This window comes from Odocoileus virginianus, chromosome 5, assembly GCF_023699985.2.
Source record: "Odocoileus virginianus isolate 20LAN1187 ecotype Illinois chromosome 5, Ovbor_1.2, whole genome shotgun sequence".
NCBI lineage: Eukaryota > Metazoa > Chordata > Mammalia > Artiodactyla > Cervidae > Odocoileus > Odocoileus virginianus.
In genome coordinates, this window is record NC_069678.1 from 6901090 (window position 1) to 6921907 (window position 20818).

A 20818-nucleotide genomic window follows, 5' to 3' on the forward strand; every position below is an offset into this window, starting at 1 on the left:
TTTATTTCTCTTCATTCTCACCCCCCACCATGTCAATATCATCTGGAATTTGAAGTCCAGATTTTCTTTTTAATTTTTAGGATCTAGACCAAAAGAATCTATATTTGAGGTCACTAATGGTTTTGAACTCTTGTTTTTTTTAAATAGTAGATAAAATGTGGAGGAGAGACCACAAATGTAAAAAACTGTAATCACAGAGTTACCTAAACAAAAATCTTAAAATCCAAACTTGAATCAGTAATCAAAACAGAGGGAGATTTCAATACACACATGGTGGGTAAAATAAGTTAACGCTTCTCGTGTGATCCAGGATATCACAAACAGCGTCACCTGTACCTCTAACCTCACAACTGACCCCACATGCAACTCTTTTCAACCCTACACTGTAGCCCTCCATGCTCTGCCCATGGGATTTTCCAGGTAAGAAGACTGGAACGGGTTGCCCTTTCCTACTCCAGGCGATCTTCCCAATTCAGGGATTGAACCCGAATCTCTTATGTCTCCTGCACTGCAGGCACTGTTAGGGAAGTGGTCTTTTTCAGGCTTCAGAAACAAAGAAAGCAGAGCAGGCCTCTGACTTGTCCCTGACTTGCCTGCCGTGCACATACACTGACTGTTACCAGCCCACTGGGCAGCATCAGAGATAAGATAGGGAGTGAGTCTTGGAATTCTCCTGAGCTCTGGAGATCCAATCTCCCAGGCCAGAGAGTATCAACACTCACAAGATAAAACATACAGCATTGTGAAAGATTAACGTGACACCAGAGCTGCTGTTTGCTCACAGATGGATGATGATATCAGTTTGCAGCCTGGGATTATAAACAGGAACCCCCAAACTACAATTTCGAAGTCACCTGTGGAGTGGACACTGCCTAGGACCTTTTCCCAATTGGGGTTTCAGATTGCTGCTGTTACATGGGACTTGCCAGCGCTGTTTGAGTCTGGATGTTTGTAAAAACCCAATTTGGTTATGTATCTGCTGTTTTGTTTCTCTTTCCTTTTAATGATTGTTTATTGAAAGTAAGTTAGATAATTCTCTATTAAATATTGAAATTATTTGTGTATGACAAGTGGTTTCTTTTGTTAACAAATCCTTCAAACCTGAGTCGAAAGTTTAAACTTTGGGCAAAACACAGATTCTTTTACCACAGCACCACTTTGTATCTATCTTTTATAACACATTTCTTTTTAAATTTTTATTATAGGTAATTTGGTATATGTGTTATATTCCTTTGTTAGTTGAGCCTTTTCTGATTCATTTTTTTTCATCTCTCTCCTATCACCTGATTTCTAATTTCTCTATAAAGACACTCAATAATGAAATTAGATGGATGAATAAACAGCAAGTATTCTAAACCTTAAAGAAATTTTTCTAGAGCTTAGACTTAGCAATACATTCTACTGGCACATGGCCCCCTTCAGGTATCTCATATCTTCCTCTTAGAATCTTTTCTTATTCTTGCAGTATGATTCTAGAAATTCTTTCAGGGAGGGCCTGAAAAGTCAATCCACACTTAGATGATAGTTTCGTTGGATATAGAATTTCAGTTTCAAAATTATTTTGCCTAGATTTTAAAAAATACCAATTCATTGTCTTCTTATATCCAAAGTTGTCCAAATGAGAACTCTGACATAACTTTATTTCTATTTCTTTGCAAAGAACTTTTCTGTTTCTGGAATTTTCTCCTTAACTCTTTGTGTTTTGACATTTTATCACCATGTCTATAGATAAAGATACTTTTACTTCATCTCTGTATACTCTGCATTTAATGGAAAACTTGCAGTCTGAAGATATAAATTCTGTGAAAGTCTCCTTTACTCAGGACCAGCATGTATGACACTTGGGTTCTGCACTGCACTCTACTAACACACTGTACAATGGCATACTCAGAAGATTTTAAGACTACATTATCCTACACTGTCACTTTGACAGCTCTGTGCTGCTGTGGGGCCCTGCTACATGGTTATCTGACAACTCAATCTGAAAGACTCAGTCATGCTTATAATCCATGTACATACTACTATTTTCTCCTGTCAGAAAAAATAGCCACAGCTGTTTTGCTTTGTTTTGTTTTACTATTTTTACTTTACTATTTCCCATTATAAATGATTTACATGCACTAATCCAGAAAGATTTATCTATTATGCCCCTTCCAGCCTAAACAGATTCCACAATCATAAATACCATGAAGTTCCCTTAGCCAAATGAAAAGATTTCTTACTTTTTTTCTCTAGTCTAAGAATTGAAATTCAGATTCTGCCTTGGTTAACCTTCCTAATTCTAAAATTGTGTTCTCTAGGCATACTTGCTGTTTCTGAAAAAAATTCATTTAAGAATAATTTCTGTCGCCCAGTTCCTCGATATTAATGTGAAAAAATCAAACATTTACAAAGACATTACAGGAAAAGGCACCTACAAAACAGCTTGCATAAGCAAAATTATTCTTATTCTATTTTCATGTTGCAGCAGGGAGAAAAGTGAAAAGCCTATGAAAACAAGGATATGCTCCCTTGCTGGAAGTAATCTTATGGTTGATATATATACAAGTTAATCAGTATGACTTTCTTCTGCTCATTATTCTCCATGTTATAATAGGGAGTGTGAGTAAGTGGACATGCTAAACTAGATGAAATCTACATCTCCAGAAAGATATTCAAGTGGTTTAAGGCCCAACCCTAAAGTTGGAAATTTTGTTAAGAACACTGAACAACCTTTGCCCCAGGGGTGTGGTATGTCTGAATTCTGTTTCACATTCCCTCTTGGGCTAAAGAGTTTTCCTTCAATGCATTTGAAAATGATAATCCCACTAACTGGAAACTAAGTCCCACACAAATCTCCAACATCACTGCCAACAATAACAAAAAACAAAGCTGATAGCTTTAGGTATTTTGTCTTCCCCTGAATGTTAAAAACGCTGATTAAAAAAAACAATGAGACCCAAAGGGATGGGATGGGGAGGGAGGTGGGAGGGGGGGATCAGGATGGGGAACACATGTAAATCCATGGTTGATTCATGTCAATGTATGGCAAAAACCACTACAATATTATAATTAGCATCCAACTAATAAAAATAAATGGAAAAAAAAAAAAAAGAAATCCATATTGGATTTTCAGACACTGAGCCTACCATGACCTTTTCCTGCCCACCAGAAGGGCTTCCTCAAGTAAAAAAAAAAAAAAAAAAAGAATGATAAGGATTTTCCCCTACCTTCTGGCAATTTAAAATTATTGCCTTTGATCCTGTAAAACAACAGAGAGAAATTGGTTTTTATTTCATTTCACAAATCTACATCCTCCATTTTTTTGCCACAGGAAAAAAAATGGGTGTCTTGTGCTGCCTCAGTCCCAAGACCAGTTATCATCTTGGTCTGGGTCCTCTGAGGGAAAGTGGTAAAGAACTGCTCAAGCTCAATTAGTTCTGCTACTTTGCTGTCTGTTTCTGGCTTTGGCCATTCAAAACAAAGTTCCTTTGGCTGATTGATAATGATACTCTCTAGATTCTTATGATGCTGTTTAGTAAAACCACGGGAAATATTTATTGTATAATGAGTTCGCAGTCAAAGAAAAGAAATATTGAGGTTTGGGGATTATCATCTTCTTGTCTGCCACTCCTCCAACTGCAGTTTGAATAAGAAAGTTTTGCTTACATTCTTGGGGAAACTGGGTTTGGAATAGGTGACAGGAACAGGTGCTTCATCTTGAAAATACTGAAAAGAAAAACATTAGGTACTTTAACAAGCAGAAATGAAGAACTCAGAAGTCATCAACCTGACTCCACCAAGCGAAGTTTTGAATTTCTAACTAAACATTTCCCAATTATTCACACATTCTCCTTTCAGTTATAAGGTGTGTCCTTCTCTGTGCTACCTGATAGTATGCCCTAGATCATTTCTATTCATTTGGCTTGTTCTTGTGGTAAATCCTCCAAATTCAGAGATTTCAACTCAGAAATCAGAAGTAGGAAAGAAGTATTGAGAGTATTCCATTTTTTTCTGAAAGTACTGATGGAAAATCTATTTTTTAAAGGTATTTGTCAAAGATTATATCGGTCTTTATACAGCATTAGTAACAGACATTAGAAATAAGGACTTTTGTTATGTCATTCATTTTTTTCCCCCTATTGAGACACATAGCAGATAACTTGAAGATTCTACAGAATCATAGGCCCAACAAGTAAACTGTGGCATGGCCTTCTTGGATGTTTTTAAAATAAAGAAGGTCTTATTGCTCTAATGCAAGATGCTTAGGGAGTTGACTGGCAAGTCTCTAGGAATCTCTTAAACACAGCTTGTTGGGAAAGAAATGTGCTCTGGAGGTACAGGAATGCCCATGCAAGTGCCTTCCCTGTCACAATAATAATGGGAGAGACACTGATCAAATGTCTGCCAATGTTCCAGCTGCTGTTCTATGTGCATTAAGTACATTATCTCATTTAATCTTCACAACAAGCCTGGAAGGTACATTCCATTATCTTTCTCATTTCACAGAAGAGGAAATTGAGGTTCAGAGGAGCAAAGAAACTTTCCTAAGGTCATTGAGCCCTTGGGTGGGGAAGCTGGGACTCAAAGCTAATGCCCATCACTACTACAGAACACTGCCTTTCAGCCAGTGTCTTGACTTTATAACTGGTTTGTTATAAGGGGTCCATGGCCAGAGACCATGGCGTGGACTCTGACATAATAAGTGTATATTTGGTCTCTTTCCCAGTTACTGACACAGAGTTCCTAAAACTCTTTGTGACAGTGGTGCTAAGAGCATCTTTTGTTCTAATATTTGGTCTTTGATCCCAATTCCTGACACAGAGCTCCTCAACCCCTTGGGATTTTCTGGGTAATAGGAGCCTAATGAGATGACTCTTCTTGGACTCCTGGGTAGCTTCAGGAAAGGGGCTGATCACCAGAAAGGCTGGGTATAGATTAGAAGATTGAAACTGTTAACCCTACATCCTCCAGGGAAGAGAGAGGGACTGGCTGCTGCTGCTGCTAAGTCACTTCAGTCGTGTCTGACTCTGTGCGACCCCGTAGACGGCAGCGCACCAGGCTCCGCTGTCCTTGGGATTCTCCAGGCAAGAACACTGGAGTGGGTTGCCATTTCCTTCTCCAATGCATGAAAGTGAAAAGTGAAAGTGAAGTTGCTCAGTGGTGTCCGACTCTTCGTGACCCCATAGACTGCAGCCTACCAGGCTCCTCCATCCATGGGATTTTCCAGGCAAGAGTACTGGAGTGGGGTGCCATTGCCTTCTCCAGAGAGGGATTGGAGACTGAGTTAATAATCCATCATGCTTACTTGACAGAACCTCCATAAAAATCCCTAAATATGAGATTCAGAGAGCTTCTGGGTCAGTGAACATACCCACATGCCAGGAAGCAATGTGGACACCCAATTACACAGGGACAGAAGCTCCTGCACTCAGGACACTGGCAGATCTTGCCCTGTGTACGTCTTCATCTGGCTGGTAGTCTGGATCCTTTATTATATATCCTTTATAATGGTAAACATGTTTGCCTGACTTCTGTAAACTGTTATAGCAAATTATTGAAACAGGGGAAGGGGTTGTGGGAACTCCTGATCTGTAGCCAAGACGTACAGGGATCTACCACCTGTGATTGGTATCTGAAGTTGGTGTGTGTTGGGGGTGGGGGGGCAATCTCCTTGGCTGAGCCCTTAATGTGTGGGGGGTCTGAGCTAACCCCATGTAATTAAGTCAAAATTGCTTGATGTGGAAAACCCACACACTTGCTGACCATAAGGATTGAAAGTAAGTAAGTAGAGGAAACAAAAATTTTCCTCTTATGCTCTTGTGGCTTCTAAGTTAACTGTAGATAAGTATCCTTAAATGCCCAACAATGTACATTATGAAGCTTCTAAAGTGACTTCTGGACCGTGGTGGCTGCAACTTCACCTAGACTCACTCTGTATTGTGCCATTCCCCATTCAGAGGGCAAAAGATTCTAAAAATAATTTTTTGTTAAATCCAACTCTTAAGACGTCTGCATCTTATAAATGCAATTCCTCTGCCCTCCCTTCTCAACTACTCCTTCACTCATCAGTCAATTCATCCCATCGGTATTTACTGAGTGCCCACTCTATTCCAGATATAGCTTGAGAAGATAGGGATAACAATGGCAGTGGCCACAGGTCTGAAAAAGGTCCGTTTTCATTCCAATATCAAAGAAAGGCAATGATAAAGAATGTTCAAACTACCCCAACAAGCTGGGGTAACTTGACACTAATTACATGCTAGCAAAGTAATCGGAGAAGGCAATGGCAACCCACTCCAGCACTCTTGCCTGGAAAATCCCATGGACAGTGGAGCCTGGTAGGCTGCCGTCTACGGGGTTGCACAGAGTCGGACACAACTGATGCGACTTAGCAGCAGCAGCAGCAAAGTAATGCTGAAAATTCTCCAAGCCAGGCTCCAACAGAACCAAGAACTTCCAGATGTTCAAGCTGGATTTAGAAAAGGCAGAGGAACAAGAGATTAAATTGCCAACATCTGTTGGATCATTGAAAAAGCAAGAGAGGTCCAGAAAAACATCTACTTCTGCTTTATTGACTATGCCAAAGCCTTTGACTGTGGGGATCACAACAAACTGTGGAAAATTCTTCAAGAGATGGGAATACCAGATCACCTGACCTGCCTCCTGAGAAATCTGTATGCAGGACAAGCAGCAACAGTTAGAACAGAACATGGAACAACAGACTGGTTCCAAATTGGGAAAGGAATAGGTCAAGGCTGTATACTGTCACTCTGCTTATTTAACTTATATGCAGAGCACATCATGTGAAATACCAGGCTGGATGAAGCACAAGCTGGGAAGCAAGATTGCCGGGAGAAATATCAATAACCTCTGATATGCAGAGGATACCACCCTTATGGCAGAAAGCGAAGAGGAACTGAAGAACTTCTTGATGAAAGTGAAAAAGGAGAGTTGTAAAAGTTGGCTTAAAGCTCAACATTCAGAAAACTAAGATCATGGCATCCGATCCCATCACTTTATGGCAAATAGATGGGGAAACAATGGAAACAGTGGGAGACTTTATTTTCTTGAGCTCCAAAATCACTACAGATGGTGACTGCAGCCATGAAATTAAACGACACTTGCTCCTTGGAAGAAAAGCCATGACCAACCTAGATAGCATATTAAAAAGCAGAGACATTACTTTCTCCACAAAGTTCTGTATAGTCAAAGCTATGGTTTTTCCAGTAGTTACTTATGGATGTGAGAGACTATAAAGAAAGCTGAGCACTGAAGAATTGATGTTTTTGAACTGTGGTGTTGGAGAAGATTCTTGAGAGTCCCTTGGACTGCAAGGAGATTCAACCAGTCCATCCTAAAGGAAATCAGTCCTGAATATTCATTGGAAGAACTGATGCTGAAGCTGAAACTCCAATTCTTTGGCCACCTGATGTGAAGAACTGACTCATTGGAAAAGACCTTGATGCTGGGAAAGATTGAGGGCAGGAGAAGGGGAGAACAGAGGATGAGATGGTTGGATGGCATCACCAACTCAATGGACATAAGTTTGAGCAAGCTTCAGCAGTTGGTGATGGATAGGGAAGGCTGGGGTGCTGCAGTCCATGGGGTTGCAAAGAGTCCGACACAATTGCATGACTGAACTGAACTGATAGGGATAGAACAGTGAATAAAGCAAAATACCTACATTCATAGGACTTACTCTGAGAAGGCAGCAGAAGAGTCAGACAACGTATTGGTCACAAAGCAGCCTAAATTATTGTACCAATTTTTTTTTAATGGCTTACTGAAACAAGATACAGATTTATTCATCTCTCATGTGATAGTCCAGGGCTAGTAGCGAAGTTCTGCCATTCTCATCACATGGCTTCCATTTCTGGGCCCAGAGTGGTTGATGGAGTTCCTGCCATCATATCTGCAACCCAGCCAGAGGAGAGGGTAAAATGGCAAGGGAAGCACATATTTACTCATTTTTACGGCACAAACTAGAAATAATATGTATCACTTCTATTCGTATCTCATTGGCTCAGAACTTTGTCTTATGGACAAACCCAGATGCAAAAAAAGTGGGTAAAGTAGCCTTTAATTAAGAAGCTATGGACCCATAAAGCAGGGAGTGAAAGTAAGCAGGACATCAGCAGACGAATGGCTGAGGAAGCTGTGGTACATATACACCATGGAATGTTACTCAGCCATTAAAAAGAATTCATTTGAATCAGTTCTAATGAGATGGATGAAACTGGAGCCCATTATACAGAGTGAAGTAAGCCAGAAAGATAAAGACCATTACAGTATACTAACACATATATATGGAATTTAGAAAGATGGTAATGATAACCCTATAAGCAAAACAGAAGAAGAGACACAGATGTACAGAACAGAATTTTGGACTCTGTGGGAGAAGGCGAGGGTGGGATGTTTCAAGAGAACAGCATCGAAACATGTATATTATCTAGGGTGAAACAGATCACCAGCCCAGGTTGGATGCATGAGACAAGTGCTCGGGGCTGGTGCACTGGGAAGACCCAGAGGGATCGGGTAGAGAGGGAGTTGGGAGGGGGGATCAGGATGGGGAATACATGTAAATCCATGGCTAATTCATGTCAATGTATGACAAAAACCACTACAATATTATAAAGTAATTAGCCTCCAACTAATAAAAATAAATGAAAAAAAAGAAAAAAAAGAAAGTAAGCAGGGAAGAATAGCTTTTATGGGTAACGGTCTCTGATTCAATAATAAATAAGTAAATATATTAATATTCAGATGGTACATGGAAGGAAATTTAGCACTTTTTTTCATCTCTGGAATGCAACTTCCACCTCCTTGTTTGAAACACTGGAAAAGCAGTACATCAAGCCAGGCTAAAAAAGCTTTACTCTAACCCCATCATTTTGGGTACAAAGACACATTCATCAGCTGAAGGGAAGGTATCAAATGCAGTACTTATCTCCTCTTTTAGGATTTTTAAATCTCTAACAGTCATTTTAACTGGGTCAGTAATTATTAAGAGCAATTAAAAAAGCATCCAGGTTAAAGGAGCAAGGGAAAAAAAATAGGAAAAAGTAGAGGGGAAAAAAATCTCATGGGAGCACCTGAATCTACCATCATTGCATCATTTTCTAGTGTTCTACAGTCTGGGCAATTAGTCAACAAAATTTGAGGAGCTATTTTCTATCAGGCACTGGGATAGCCCTTGTGGAAGAAGACAAGTAGTATTTTAAAATGATAGATCCTACCCTCTAGCAGAAGACAAACACAAGAAAATGTACAAGCAAATGAAAAAAATTTAAGGACAATACTACACAGTACACAAAGCTACACAGTTAATTGTTAATCCATTGTGCAAGGAATAGAGCCTTAAGAGTCAAAAGGAAGAAAACCTCCCCATGAAATTAAATAGGATGGAGAGGCTTCACAGAATGAGATCTAAGTAAGAGTTTAAAGAACTGGGATAATGATAGGTTTGTATAGTCTAGAAAGTGACAGACTACTTACTACAACTTAGAAGAGTGATACCACAAAAGCAAAAATGAAGAGAAATTTAAGATGCATTAAGAAGAACTAAAGAGCCTCTTGATGAAAGTGAAAAGGGAGAGTGAAAAAGTTGGCTTAAAGCTCAACATTCAGAAAACCAAGATCATGGCATCCGGTCCCATCACTTCATGGCAAATAGATGGGGAAACAGTGGAAACAGTGACTGACTTTATTTTTCTGGGCTCCAAAATCACTGCAAATGGTGATTGCAGCCATGAAATTAAAAGACGCTTACTCCTTGGAAAGTTATGACCAACACAGCATATTAAAAAGCAGAGACATTGCCAACAAAGGTCCGTCTAGTCAAGGCTATGGTTTTTCCAGTGGTCAGGTATGGATGTGAGAGTTGGACTGTGAAGAAAGCCGAGTGCTGAGTGTTTTTGAACTGTGGTGTTGGAGAAGACTTGAGAGTCCCTTGGACTGCCAAGAGATCCAACCAGTCCATCCTAAAGGAGATCAGTCCTGGGTATTCATTGGAAGGACTGATGTTGAAGCTGAAACTCCAATACTTTGGCCACCTGATGTGAAGAACTGACTCATTGGAAAAGACCCTGATGCTGGGAGGGATTGGGGGCAGGAGGAGAAGGGGATGACAGAGGATGAGATGGCTGGATGGCATCACCAACTCAATGGATATGGGTTTGGGTGGACTCTGGGAGTTGGTGATGGACAGGGAGGCCTGGCGTGCTGGGGTTCATGGGGTCACAGAATTGGACATGACTGAGTGACTGAACTGAACTGAACTGAAAGGATAGTGAGTATAACATTTTACCTAAGCTGGAGGACTGGGGGAAACAAGTAATTGAAGAAGGTACCTTTTGGCAAGATGATAGAAGGCCTTTAGTTTCAGGATAAGGAATTGAGGTTTAATCTTTTAGTCACTGGATAAATAATGATGGCTTTTGATTAGATGAGCCAACTGCCAGTGCTTTAACAACTTCAAAAGCCCATAAGAAACATGGTCCCTAGTCCTCAGGGAGAAGAGAGCCCCTGAACTTTAGGATTCTAGTTGAGGAGAAGAACAGATATACTATCTGATGGGTAGAAGGCAGACCACCCTGGCCTTTAAACGTATAGTGATTTTTCCTACCATGAAATGTATTGTATAATGATTTTTTTTCTTTCAACTGGAAATTTTAGATTCTCAGTTGACTCATCTTTCCCTGGCCTCTTTGTCTGATAGTCTCTGGGGAAAGATGACTCACTGACAATCTTTATTTCTACGTGAAAGAGAGAAATCACATACAGCCCACTTTATTCAACTTTTAATTAGATGTAAATCTGAACTCCTACATTATAAATTAATAAAATTCACTTTAAGCACAGTCATGTAAATTCCCCCAGTTTGATTAATATAAAAACTTGACTGTCAAGTGAATTAGAAACTAAGATTTTGTCCTTTTGCCTCAAGGGTATATTTTATTTGGTAAAATATCCAACCTTTGTCAGGATTAGTCTTGAGTTTTGCAAATTCTGAGAGAGCCTTAGAAATTCATCCCACGTTAACTGTGCCCTTTTATACATCATGCCCCCAAAATCCATTAAAAAAAAAAAAAAAAGACACCCGAGAATACCAAAATCCACCTCCCCAGTCCCCACCCCCAACCTGACTTTATCAGGGAACTTCAGGACAGGCACCTGGATGTATGTTTAGCAGGCTGGTGGGTTCTTGTAACCAGGGAAGTTTGTTACAAAACTGACAAGGTCCTTGCCCTGGAGGAGGTTATTTTCCTGTGGAGGAATGTAGGCAATTACAGTAAATTATGTGCTGGTCAGTTTTCACCAAAAGCAGAGGACAGGGGAAAATATTTGATCTAGACGAGGACTAAATCCTAAGAGGGGAGAAAAAAAAGTACAGCCCTGAAGGAAAGGAAGCCTTTGGGCACTAGGTCTCTCAGCCTTATCACAACAATCAACGTTACGCACAAGAGGAAACTCTTAGCTGTGGGGGCGGTAAGCTGCCCTATATAGGATGTACCCACGGAACACCGGTAGCACCCTCCCAAGTGAGGTAGCACCCCTCCAAGTTCCCTGGAGTCCAAACGTCTCCAGATTTGCCAAACGTCCCATGGTTGGGGTTGGGGGGCGAAGTGCGAAAACTTATCTGGTCGAGGGTCACCAGGCTAAGAAGTTAGAGGAGGATGGCTAAGTTGCGATTTGCTGATAGGCCAACATACTAAAGCACCTGGCTATGTTGGCAAAAGCTTGGGACAGATACCCGGAGGTGTACGTTTAAAAAAAGACTAAAATATTAGTAAACAGCGAGGATTGGGGAACTCAAGACATTCTATCTGTACGTTGAGAGTAAATCCCAGCTCGCTTACTAGATAAAAGAACAAATGAGTTTAGTAGGTTAGCCCCCTCTCGCCCCGTACCTAAACTCCACTGAGGACTCAGACTAGGCAGGTAGGGACCATCTTGACCACCACTTATTACCAGCAGGACGACACTTACCACTAGGTGGCACCACTGGACCATGGGACGCTTCGAATTTGAATTACTAGGGCAACTTTCACCATTGACCCAACCTAGCCCCACATGTAAATGCGATCCTAATTACGGACCCACCCAACGCAACTAATTCTAAAGAGTTTACAGCCACTTTCTCTGGTAAAGTAAGTGGCTCTGAAAAGAGCCTTTGTGTATAACGTAGATGTTCGACTTCGTCCTTTGAGCGCCCTTACTTTGAGCTCGTGTATTTGGTGACCGCCTTGGTGCCCTCGGACACGGCGTGTTTGGCCAGCTCGCCGGGCAGCAGCAGGCGCACCGCCGTCTGGATCTCCCGGGAAGTAATGGTCGAGCGCTTGTTGTAATGCGCCAGGCGCGACGCTTCCCCAGCAATGCGCTCGAAAATATCATTGACGAAGGAGTTCATGATGCCCATGGCTTTGGACGAGATGCCGGTGTCCGGGTGTACTTGTTTCAGCACCTTATACACGTACACGGAATAGCTCTCCTTGCGGCTGCGCTTGCGCTTCTTGCCGTCCTTCTTCTGCACTTTCGTGACAGCTTTTTTAGAACCTTTTTTAGGAGCAGGAGCGGATTTTACTGGATCCGGCATTTTTGCAGAAACACACGCCACGCGCGTGTATTAAACGATGCCGACTACCTCAGACCTGGCCTCTTACGCGTTATTTATAGAGCCTTTGTGCAAATGAAGGCTAACAGTACTGCATTTTTATTGGTTAATATACAAGTGTCGTCATAGAGAGGCAGAGTCCATGTAAATGAGGTTCCGCTGGCGTTTTCTTAGTGGTTCTTACAACAAATGTCTTGTTAACCAATCAAAATGTTCTGTTTCACACTAAATTAAGTAAATATAGTTTCACCTGTTTGGGGTCTTTTGCTAAATGATTTTCACTTTTTCTCGTTGACTTGTATATAGTAGCGATCTGAAGCGCGTGCTAAAGACAAGCTAACTTTCTCTTATTTTTGCATCGTTTTACTCTGTACTATTTTGTGGAAGTTTGGTTCTGGTTTTCGCAACAATACCTTAGCCCCAGGCCCCGCCCCCCCCCCCCCTTTTTTTTTACGGTTTGCGCCTTCTGTCTCATGCAGTTAGGAAGATGGGATCCGACATATCTCAGGGCTCTTGTCCTCATTCTTAACAGTTGAAATACCGAGGAACTACTTGGGGATCGAGGATTTATCTAACACCTGGCCCAATTCTAGTAACTGTAGAATCGAGCTGAAACCGATTACCATTCCTACAGTAACCACATAATGGCGGCCTTCTTCAGTCTTCAGATTTGTGCTGCCTTTTTGTACTAGCAGCTTGGAAAGCGCTACAACTGGCAGAGAATTTAGCTTCTTGCCGTTTTCTCAGAAATATCTAGGTTGGCGCTCTGCGCTAAGAAATCAAACTGGCTTGTAAGCGCAGTTAACAAAAATGACCTAGACCTCGCTTCTGGGGCTCCCTCTAGCGTCTGTCAGCTTTAATTCCATAACCTCACCACTCAACGCGTGTTAAAACTCCCCTACCCGCTTTACCCTTAACATTCGTGATTTAAAAGCTCACCGACTAAAGTGAAAGCTGGTACAGCTGCTTTTTATGAAAACGTGGTGGCTCTGAAAAGAGCCTTTAGATCGTCTACTTTAAAATGTACGCCTTAAGCCCGCTCCCCGCGGATGCGGCGAGCCAGCTGGATGTCTTTGGGCATGATGGTCACGCGCTTGGCGTGGATGGCGCACAGGTTCGTGTCTTCAAACAGCCCCACCAGGTAGGCCTCGCTCGCCTCCTGCAGCGCCATCACGGCCGAGCTCTGGAAGCGCAGGTCCGTCTTGAAGTCCTGCGCGATCTCGCGCACCAGCCGCTGGAACGGCAGCTTCCGGATCAGCAGCTCGGTCGACTTCTGGTAGCGCCGGATCTCCCGCAGGGCCACGGTGCCCGGCCGGTAGCGGTGCGGCTTCTTGACGCCGCCCGTGGCCGGCGCGCTCTTGCGAGCGGCCTTGGTGGCCAGCTGCTTCCGCGGGGCCTTGCCCCCGGTCGACTTGCGGGCAGTCTGCTTCGTACGCGCCATGGTTTCTCACAGGTTTTATTCACCGGCCCTCCTAGTCAGTCTCATTTATAGACATAGCCTCGTCTTGATTGGGCCAGAAAAACTAGCAATTTCCGAAATTGTAATTTCATTGGCTAGAATTCAATCCTGTTTGGGCAGAAGATTGCAATGCTAGTCTCTTCACTTACTACCTCCCTTTTCCAGCCCTTTTATATAATCTTATCACAGATTTCTTTTTAAAGACCTTTTCTTTATATTGCTGTTAACTTTCGTAAGAACAATTTATGAAGTGTTTTTGCACGCTTGGGATTTATATTTTAGCAGGTTCTTTCAAAATACAAGCACGCCCTAGGTTTCAGCCTGCATTTCCACTTAATAATTATTGTAACTCCTCTCCCATAACTAACAAATTTATTTAGCTCGTGACACTGAATTAAGCGACAGTTACACTGCGACTGAGGTTCAACAAAACAATATGTAGTTGAAGGAACCAGAAATTAAACTTCACCGTTACCTGGTTCGGAACTACACCAAAATTGTGTGCTGATGGTTACCAACTCAGAGTTAGAGCCATCTGCCTTCCCCACCCCCCCACCCCCAATGAGGTTTTCTCCTCAATCCATCAATCTGTAATTAGGTCCTATGGACAAACCGCTTTAAGTAAGGGAAGATAAGACCCTAAATATTTTCTCCCTTACAATAGTGAATAGCTTTAAATAGTCAAGTTGCTTATCAGTCATTTAAGGTTAAAGGGTCAAAGCACATAAATTATTCGTTGATTACTGAGCTGCTAGCATATTTTCTTCAATAAAGTGTTTCCTAATGCTTACAGTTTCAAATCTTTTCTATTCTCTATACAGAAATTGAAGATCTTTTGCCTTTTATTTCCTGGGCTCTGAAGAATTTCTCAGAAAATTGCATGTAATAAAACAAAAGTTATGTAAGATTACCAATGCTTAAAATTGCAATAACTAACAAACACTTTTAATGATATGCTTATTTGATTGGAAAAACATCGCATATAAAAACTCAAACTTAAGAATAAAATAAGGTCCAAGAGGCTCAAAACTTAGCTCAAAGGTATGATGATCACTCTCCTGAAGTTAAAAGTAATTTTGAGAGTTTTTCCTGAACAATAAATACAAGGTAGAAACAACCTGTGATGTATGGTTGCCTTAGAAGTCACCTTTAGTAACAGAATTCTGATTCATATTAGAAGTCTCCTTAGGCAGCAGCAATCTCCTGCTATAGGGAGAAGATCTAAAATGTCAGTGAGAAAGTGTTGCTGATGTGAACAACTGTTATCATCTCCTGTGGTTATTTTGTAATAATATCTTGCATATAGAGAGCACCGCTCACTACTATAAAAATTTCTACACATATTATTTAATTCCAGCTCTGTGAAATAGATGTTATTTAACTCATTTTACAGATAAACTGAGTCTCAGGGATGTTATGGCTCATCTTGGATAAGTAACAAGGCCTACATAATATTCTAAAGCACAAGAATGAAATCACAATGGATTTCCAGTTTCTTCAGACTTGGGATATATCTTAAAGCACTGAAGAATTTTCCCAACATACAGTCGAATTACTCAACTCAGTTGTTACCATCAGAAGAAGAAACTACCCCACGGTAGGTGTCTGGGTTATAGCCCAAAGCTGCCTACCCAAGTGTCACATTTCTTTGAAAAACTTTTTTTTGTTTGTTTTGTTTTGATGTATCCACTCTTGGCCAAGCTGTATGGGATGTGTTCATTTAAACGAGAAAACGTTTCTCAAGCTGTCTGTTTATATATAATCCAACAGTAATGGGACCTGTCTGTTTATATATAATCCAACAGTAATGGGACTTGTATTATCTTTATCAACCGAAACTTGGCACTTGCCACAGGTGCTTGCCGTCTACCTCCAAGGATTAAGTCATGGGCTGCTGCAGCTGCTGACCTCCAACACTCCTTGAAGGAGTTCAGGGTGGAAAGCAGAAATTAGGCACTCTGTGCTCCGGAAAACTGGCAGGATGGGTCTTTAGATAGTTAGATATTCTCAGGAGCTGATTTCATGAGCCCAATTCTTATAAGAAAATATAGATGTAAGATATCTAGAAAAACACTAAAATCCTTCATGGTGATAATTGTTTCTTGTGACTAGCAGAAGTTTCATAATGCCAGCAGAAACTTTCTATAAAAAGTATGTGCTTGATTGCATGTGCTCCCTTTTTGCCAAAATCAAGTATATATTGTCTTTTCCCTCTACCTCTTTGGAAGTTTCTCAGAGCTATCTGAGGTGCGGTCTCCCCGGCTGCAGTCCTCGTATTGCCCCAAATAACTTAACTCACAACTCTCATGTTGTGCATTTTTTATTTTCTTTTTTTTTAGTTGGTATCTTTATAACAGAGAATGAGAAAATTCTGAGAGTCCTCCTCTGGCTTAATAAAGAAGCTGAATAAGAATTTCTACTTCTCAGAAAACAGTGATGCCAACTTAAATGTTAACTCTGAGACAACAAATCAAATAAGATAATCAGAATAGTACATTATTATGGGTCATACGTAACATTTCTCTGAATATAATAATATGTAATATATGGTCACCTTAGAAGTCATCTTTAATATGATACATGATTGTCTTAGAAGTCACCTTTAATAAGAGAATTCTGATTCATATTAGTTCAATTTCACCTAGTCTCCACATTGGACAGTAGAGTAATAATCCTGTCAATGTTTTCAATATACCACTTTATCAAAAGCAAGTTTATAACAGAAGAATCTGTGCTTTGCTGCAGCAGTGAGGAAGAGGCAATCTTTTGCTCTTTTAATATTTCTGAAGTTTCTTTCATTAGAAATAACAAGAATCTGCAGTTGTAAGACTGGGCACTAAAATTTCATTATTTAGTACTGAGTAAATGGCAACCCACTCCAGTATTCTTGCCTGGAGAATCCCATGGATGGAGGAGCCTTGTCCTCCATTGCTTGCTGTTGGGGCAACAGGCTACAGCCCACGGGGTAGCAGAGCGTCGGACATGACTGAGCGACTTCACTTCAGGGGAAGAAAACAGGCATGAGAAGCTTAAATTTTACCGTAGGAAATAAGCAGGCAAAACATACAATGTTTTGTATGTGCATGTGTTTGTTTTTAATACAAAAGTAATGAACTAAATTACAAGTTCTAGGAAGATAGTTTGTGTCTTGTTTTTTACTTCAAGTACCCACGAGGTTTCAAGTATCTCAATTTTGAGACTAAATTTTCGGTCTGTGGGTTTCAGGCCACCTGCCTGCTTCTTTTCATTCTGAATGCATTTCAACCCTGGACCAAATTGAGAAGGCAAAGGATTTGGAGTTTCCTTTCTTATCCCATTCTGAGCTAAACTCTTTCCCCCAACACTCTACTTATTGGATAAACACTTCCCCTTTCCTGCCTGACCTTAACACTACTGCCTGTAAGGTACAGTGAGGGATTGTGTTTGGGAGGAAAAATTTTCCTTGACCCACTTAGGGTCCCTGGCTGTGTCTGAAAATCAAACAAAGACAGGTTAACAGGGAAAAAGCACACACATTTATTTAAGTTTTACACGATGCAGGAACATTCATAAGGAAATGAAGATCTGAAGAAAGCAGCCTGAGCATTTTCATGCTAGATTTAATGAAGAGCAGGTGTCGTGTAGAAATATGAGCAGTTAATGAGTATGAGGTAAGCGTACTAAACTGGGGGAACAGTAAGGCCTGCTTATTAGGATTCTTGTGTGTCCCTTTGTCTTCAGAGATAAGGGTGCTCTTTTTCTCTGGGAATAGGGAGAGCACCTCTCACAGAAGAGTTTTATGACCTCTTTCAGGTGAGAAAGTCTGGGGAAGGTCATAGTGACCCTCCTGCTTCTGTCATTTTCTCAAAATTTCTTCAGCTTATTCAATATGCTGAGGTGCCGTATTTTGGAGTAGCATGTCTTGAACCCCATCAGTGGCAATATATGCCACCCCTAAAATATGTCATTTTGATATAAGGATTATTTTAAACCAGGGGACTTCCCTGGTGACTCAGATGGTAAAGAATCCGCCTGCAATGCAGGAGAGCTGGATTTGCTCCCTGGTTCGGGAAGATCCCCTGGAGAAGGGAATGGCAACTCGCTCCAGTATTCTTGCCTAGAGAATTGCATGGACAGAGGAGCCTTGTGGCGAAGGGAGCCGTGGCCGAGCAACTTTCACTTTCATTTTTTGCTTTTTAAACTAAAGGCACTTGAAAAACAGCAGATGCCAGAAGGGCCCTCTGACAACCCCTTTTCTTCCTTAAAAAAGGAGATTAAGCCCCTGCCCCATATGGTAGGTGTCTTCCCTATACAGGAGTGTGTTCCAAGACACGGAATCCTGGGAAGCCAAGAGGAATCTGCTCAAACAAACCTTATTAAACTAACCCATATCTTCCTAGTTACTTCTCTACCTAGTTAACTCCCCCACTTAACTTCACATAGTTAGCTACCTTTGTCCAAACCCTTTGGTCTTGTCACTTCTCTAGAATTCATTGGGCTTTTTATTTTTTAAAAGTTATATATAAGCTCGGAGCCTACCTAGGTCTTCATGTTCCTTTTGAAGACTCCTGTATACACATAGAAATATGAAATTACATTCTTTTTTCCTTTTGACTGGATTTATGTCAGTTTAATTTTCAGGCCCAGTCACAAGAATCTAAGATGTAGAAGAAAGTTTTCCCTCTGCTATAAGTTTATACAATTTCTGGCTTTCCAGTATAACATGTCCCTATGAACTGTAGTAGGTTCAAGTAAAGTTACACACAGTATTTTAAAGCTATTCAAACAAGAACTTTTTTTTGCTTCATTAACCATCCTCATGAGATTTGAGCTACATATTGCAGGGATTTTACCGGCTATTATTTTTAACATTTATTTGACTGTGTGGATCACAACATACTGCGGAAAATTCTTCAAGAGATGGAAATACCAGACCACCTGACCTGCCTGCTGAGAAATCTGTCCTGCTTCTGCAGGACAAGAAGCAACAGTTAGAATTGGACATGGAACAGCAGACTGGTTCCAAATCAGGAAAGGAGTACGTCAAGGCTGTATATTGTCACCCTGCTTAGTTAACTTATATGCAGAGTACATCATGCGAAATGTTGGGCTGGGTGAAGCACAAGCTGGAATCAAGATTGAAGGGAGAAATATCAATAACCTCAGATATCCAGATGACACCACCCTTATGGCAGAAAGCAAAGAAGAACTAAAGGGCCTCTTGATGAAAGCGAAAGAGGAGAGTGAAAAAGTTGGCTTAAAACTCAACATTCAGAAAACTAAGATCATGGCATCTAGTCCCATCACTTCATGGAAACAGATGGGGAACAATGGAAACAGTGGGAGACTTTACTTTTGGGGGCTTCAAAATCACTGCAGATGGTGACTGCAGCCATAAAATTAAAAGACACTTGCTCCTTGGAAGAAAAGCTATGACCAACCTAGACAGCATATTAAAAAGCAGAGACATTACTTTGCCAACAGAGGTCAGTCTAGTCAAAGCTATGGTTTTTCCAGTAGTCATATATGGATGTGAGAGTTGGACTATAAAGAAAGCTGAGCACCTAAGAATTGATGCTTTTGAACTGTGGTGTAGGAGAAGACTCTTGAGAGTTGGACTGCAAGGAGATCCAACCAGTCCATCCTAAAGGAGATCATTCCTGAATATTCATTGGAAGGACTGATGCTGAATCTGAAGCTCCAATACTTTGGCCACCTGATTCGAAGAACTGACTCATTTGAAAAGATCCTGACGCTGGGAAAGACTGAAGGGGGGAGGAGAAGGGACAACAGAGGGTGCGATGGTTGGATGGCATCACCGACATGATGGACATGAGTTTGAGTAGGCTCCAGGTGTTGATGATGGACAGGGAAGCCTGGCATGTGGCAGTCCATGGGGTCACAAAGAGTCAGACACGACTGAGAGAATGAACTGAACTGCAACTTAGAAAAAAAATTCAGGCTACAGTTGTTAGCAGGACACTTAATACTTCTGGTCTGTGGGGAAAATTAGAACAGAATGCTCACAAGTCAACCTACATATAGCCTGTCCAGGAAAAAAAAAAAAAAGTATTTTTAAACATATCCCCTTCCTCAACATTCCTTTCATTTAATTTTTGTAACAACAGTGTACATATGTTATTTCATTTAATACAGCTGCACATGGATTGCTTTCTCAATCTGAATTTACTTGCAACAGGGAAAAGAAGAATTTATTTAAGAGAGAATTTTGTTTAGGTAATGAGTGATTAGTCCCTTCACAGGCGGATAAAGCGTACTGAAAGTTTGTACTCTCTCTGAATCTGCCTAGGGCCCTGTTCCCTCTGACAAAAATCATCACTTCTGTCAGCCTGGGGAAGAGATACATGGACCCCAGGCTGAACAGTTTCTTTCAGGAGACTGGGCTCTGCCCAGATAAGACAGAAAAGACCACATATTTCTCATTCAAAGTTAAGGAGACTTCCCTGAATACACACATGCAGACAGGCTCCTTGGAGGTCAAAAAGGGAGGGGCCATCACCTCATAGTAATTGATGTCAACTACCTATAAGCCTGTTCACTAGAATCCATCTTAGCTAAAAGATGCATGTGCGCACATGGAAAGATCCTGAGATGCACCAAATACAGACTCAGAACCAGGCAAACTGAAATGACTGGCATTCAAGGAAAAGCTTCAAGGAAACCTGGAAGCAATGCCCCATAAAAATGATTCAAACCACCACGAGAGTGCTACTGTCTCTCAGCCTGCCCGTGTGTCTATCTGCACATACTGGACTCTTTTTCCT

At 41.1% G+C, this 20818-nt stretch overlaps 2 protein-coding genes across 2 annotated transcripts; both read right to left on the reverse strand.

Annotated features, from left to right (window-relative positions):
* Window positions 1-3499: 3499 nt before the first annotated feature.
* LOC110141136 (histone H2B type 2-F-like) lies at window positions 3500-12923 on the reverse strand. The gene is made up of 2 exons (XM_020899888.2): window positions 12201-12923; window positions 3500-3708 (listed from the first exon to the last, which is right to left on the reverse strand). Exons 1-2 carry the CDS (start codon window positions 12575-12577, stop codon window positions 3645-3647), a joined length of 441 nt encoding a protein of 146 aa, XP_020755547.1. The 5' UTR covers window positions 12578-12923; the 3' UTR covers window positions 3500-3644.
* Window positions 12924-13576: 653 nt separating this feature from the next.
* Window positions 13577-14036, reverse strand: LOC110141137 (histone H3). The gene has a single exon (XM_020899889.2). It carries the CDS (start codon window positions 14034-14036, stop codon window positions 13626-13628), a length of 411 nt encoding a protein of 136 aa, XP_020755548.1. The 3' UTR covers window positions 13577-13625.
* Between the last annotated feature and the right edge of the window lie 6782 nt (window positions 14037-20818).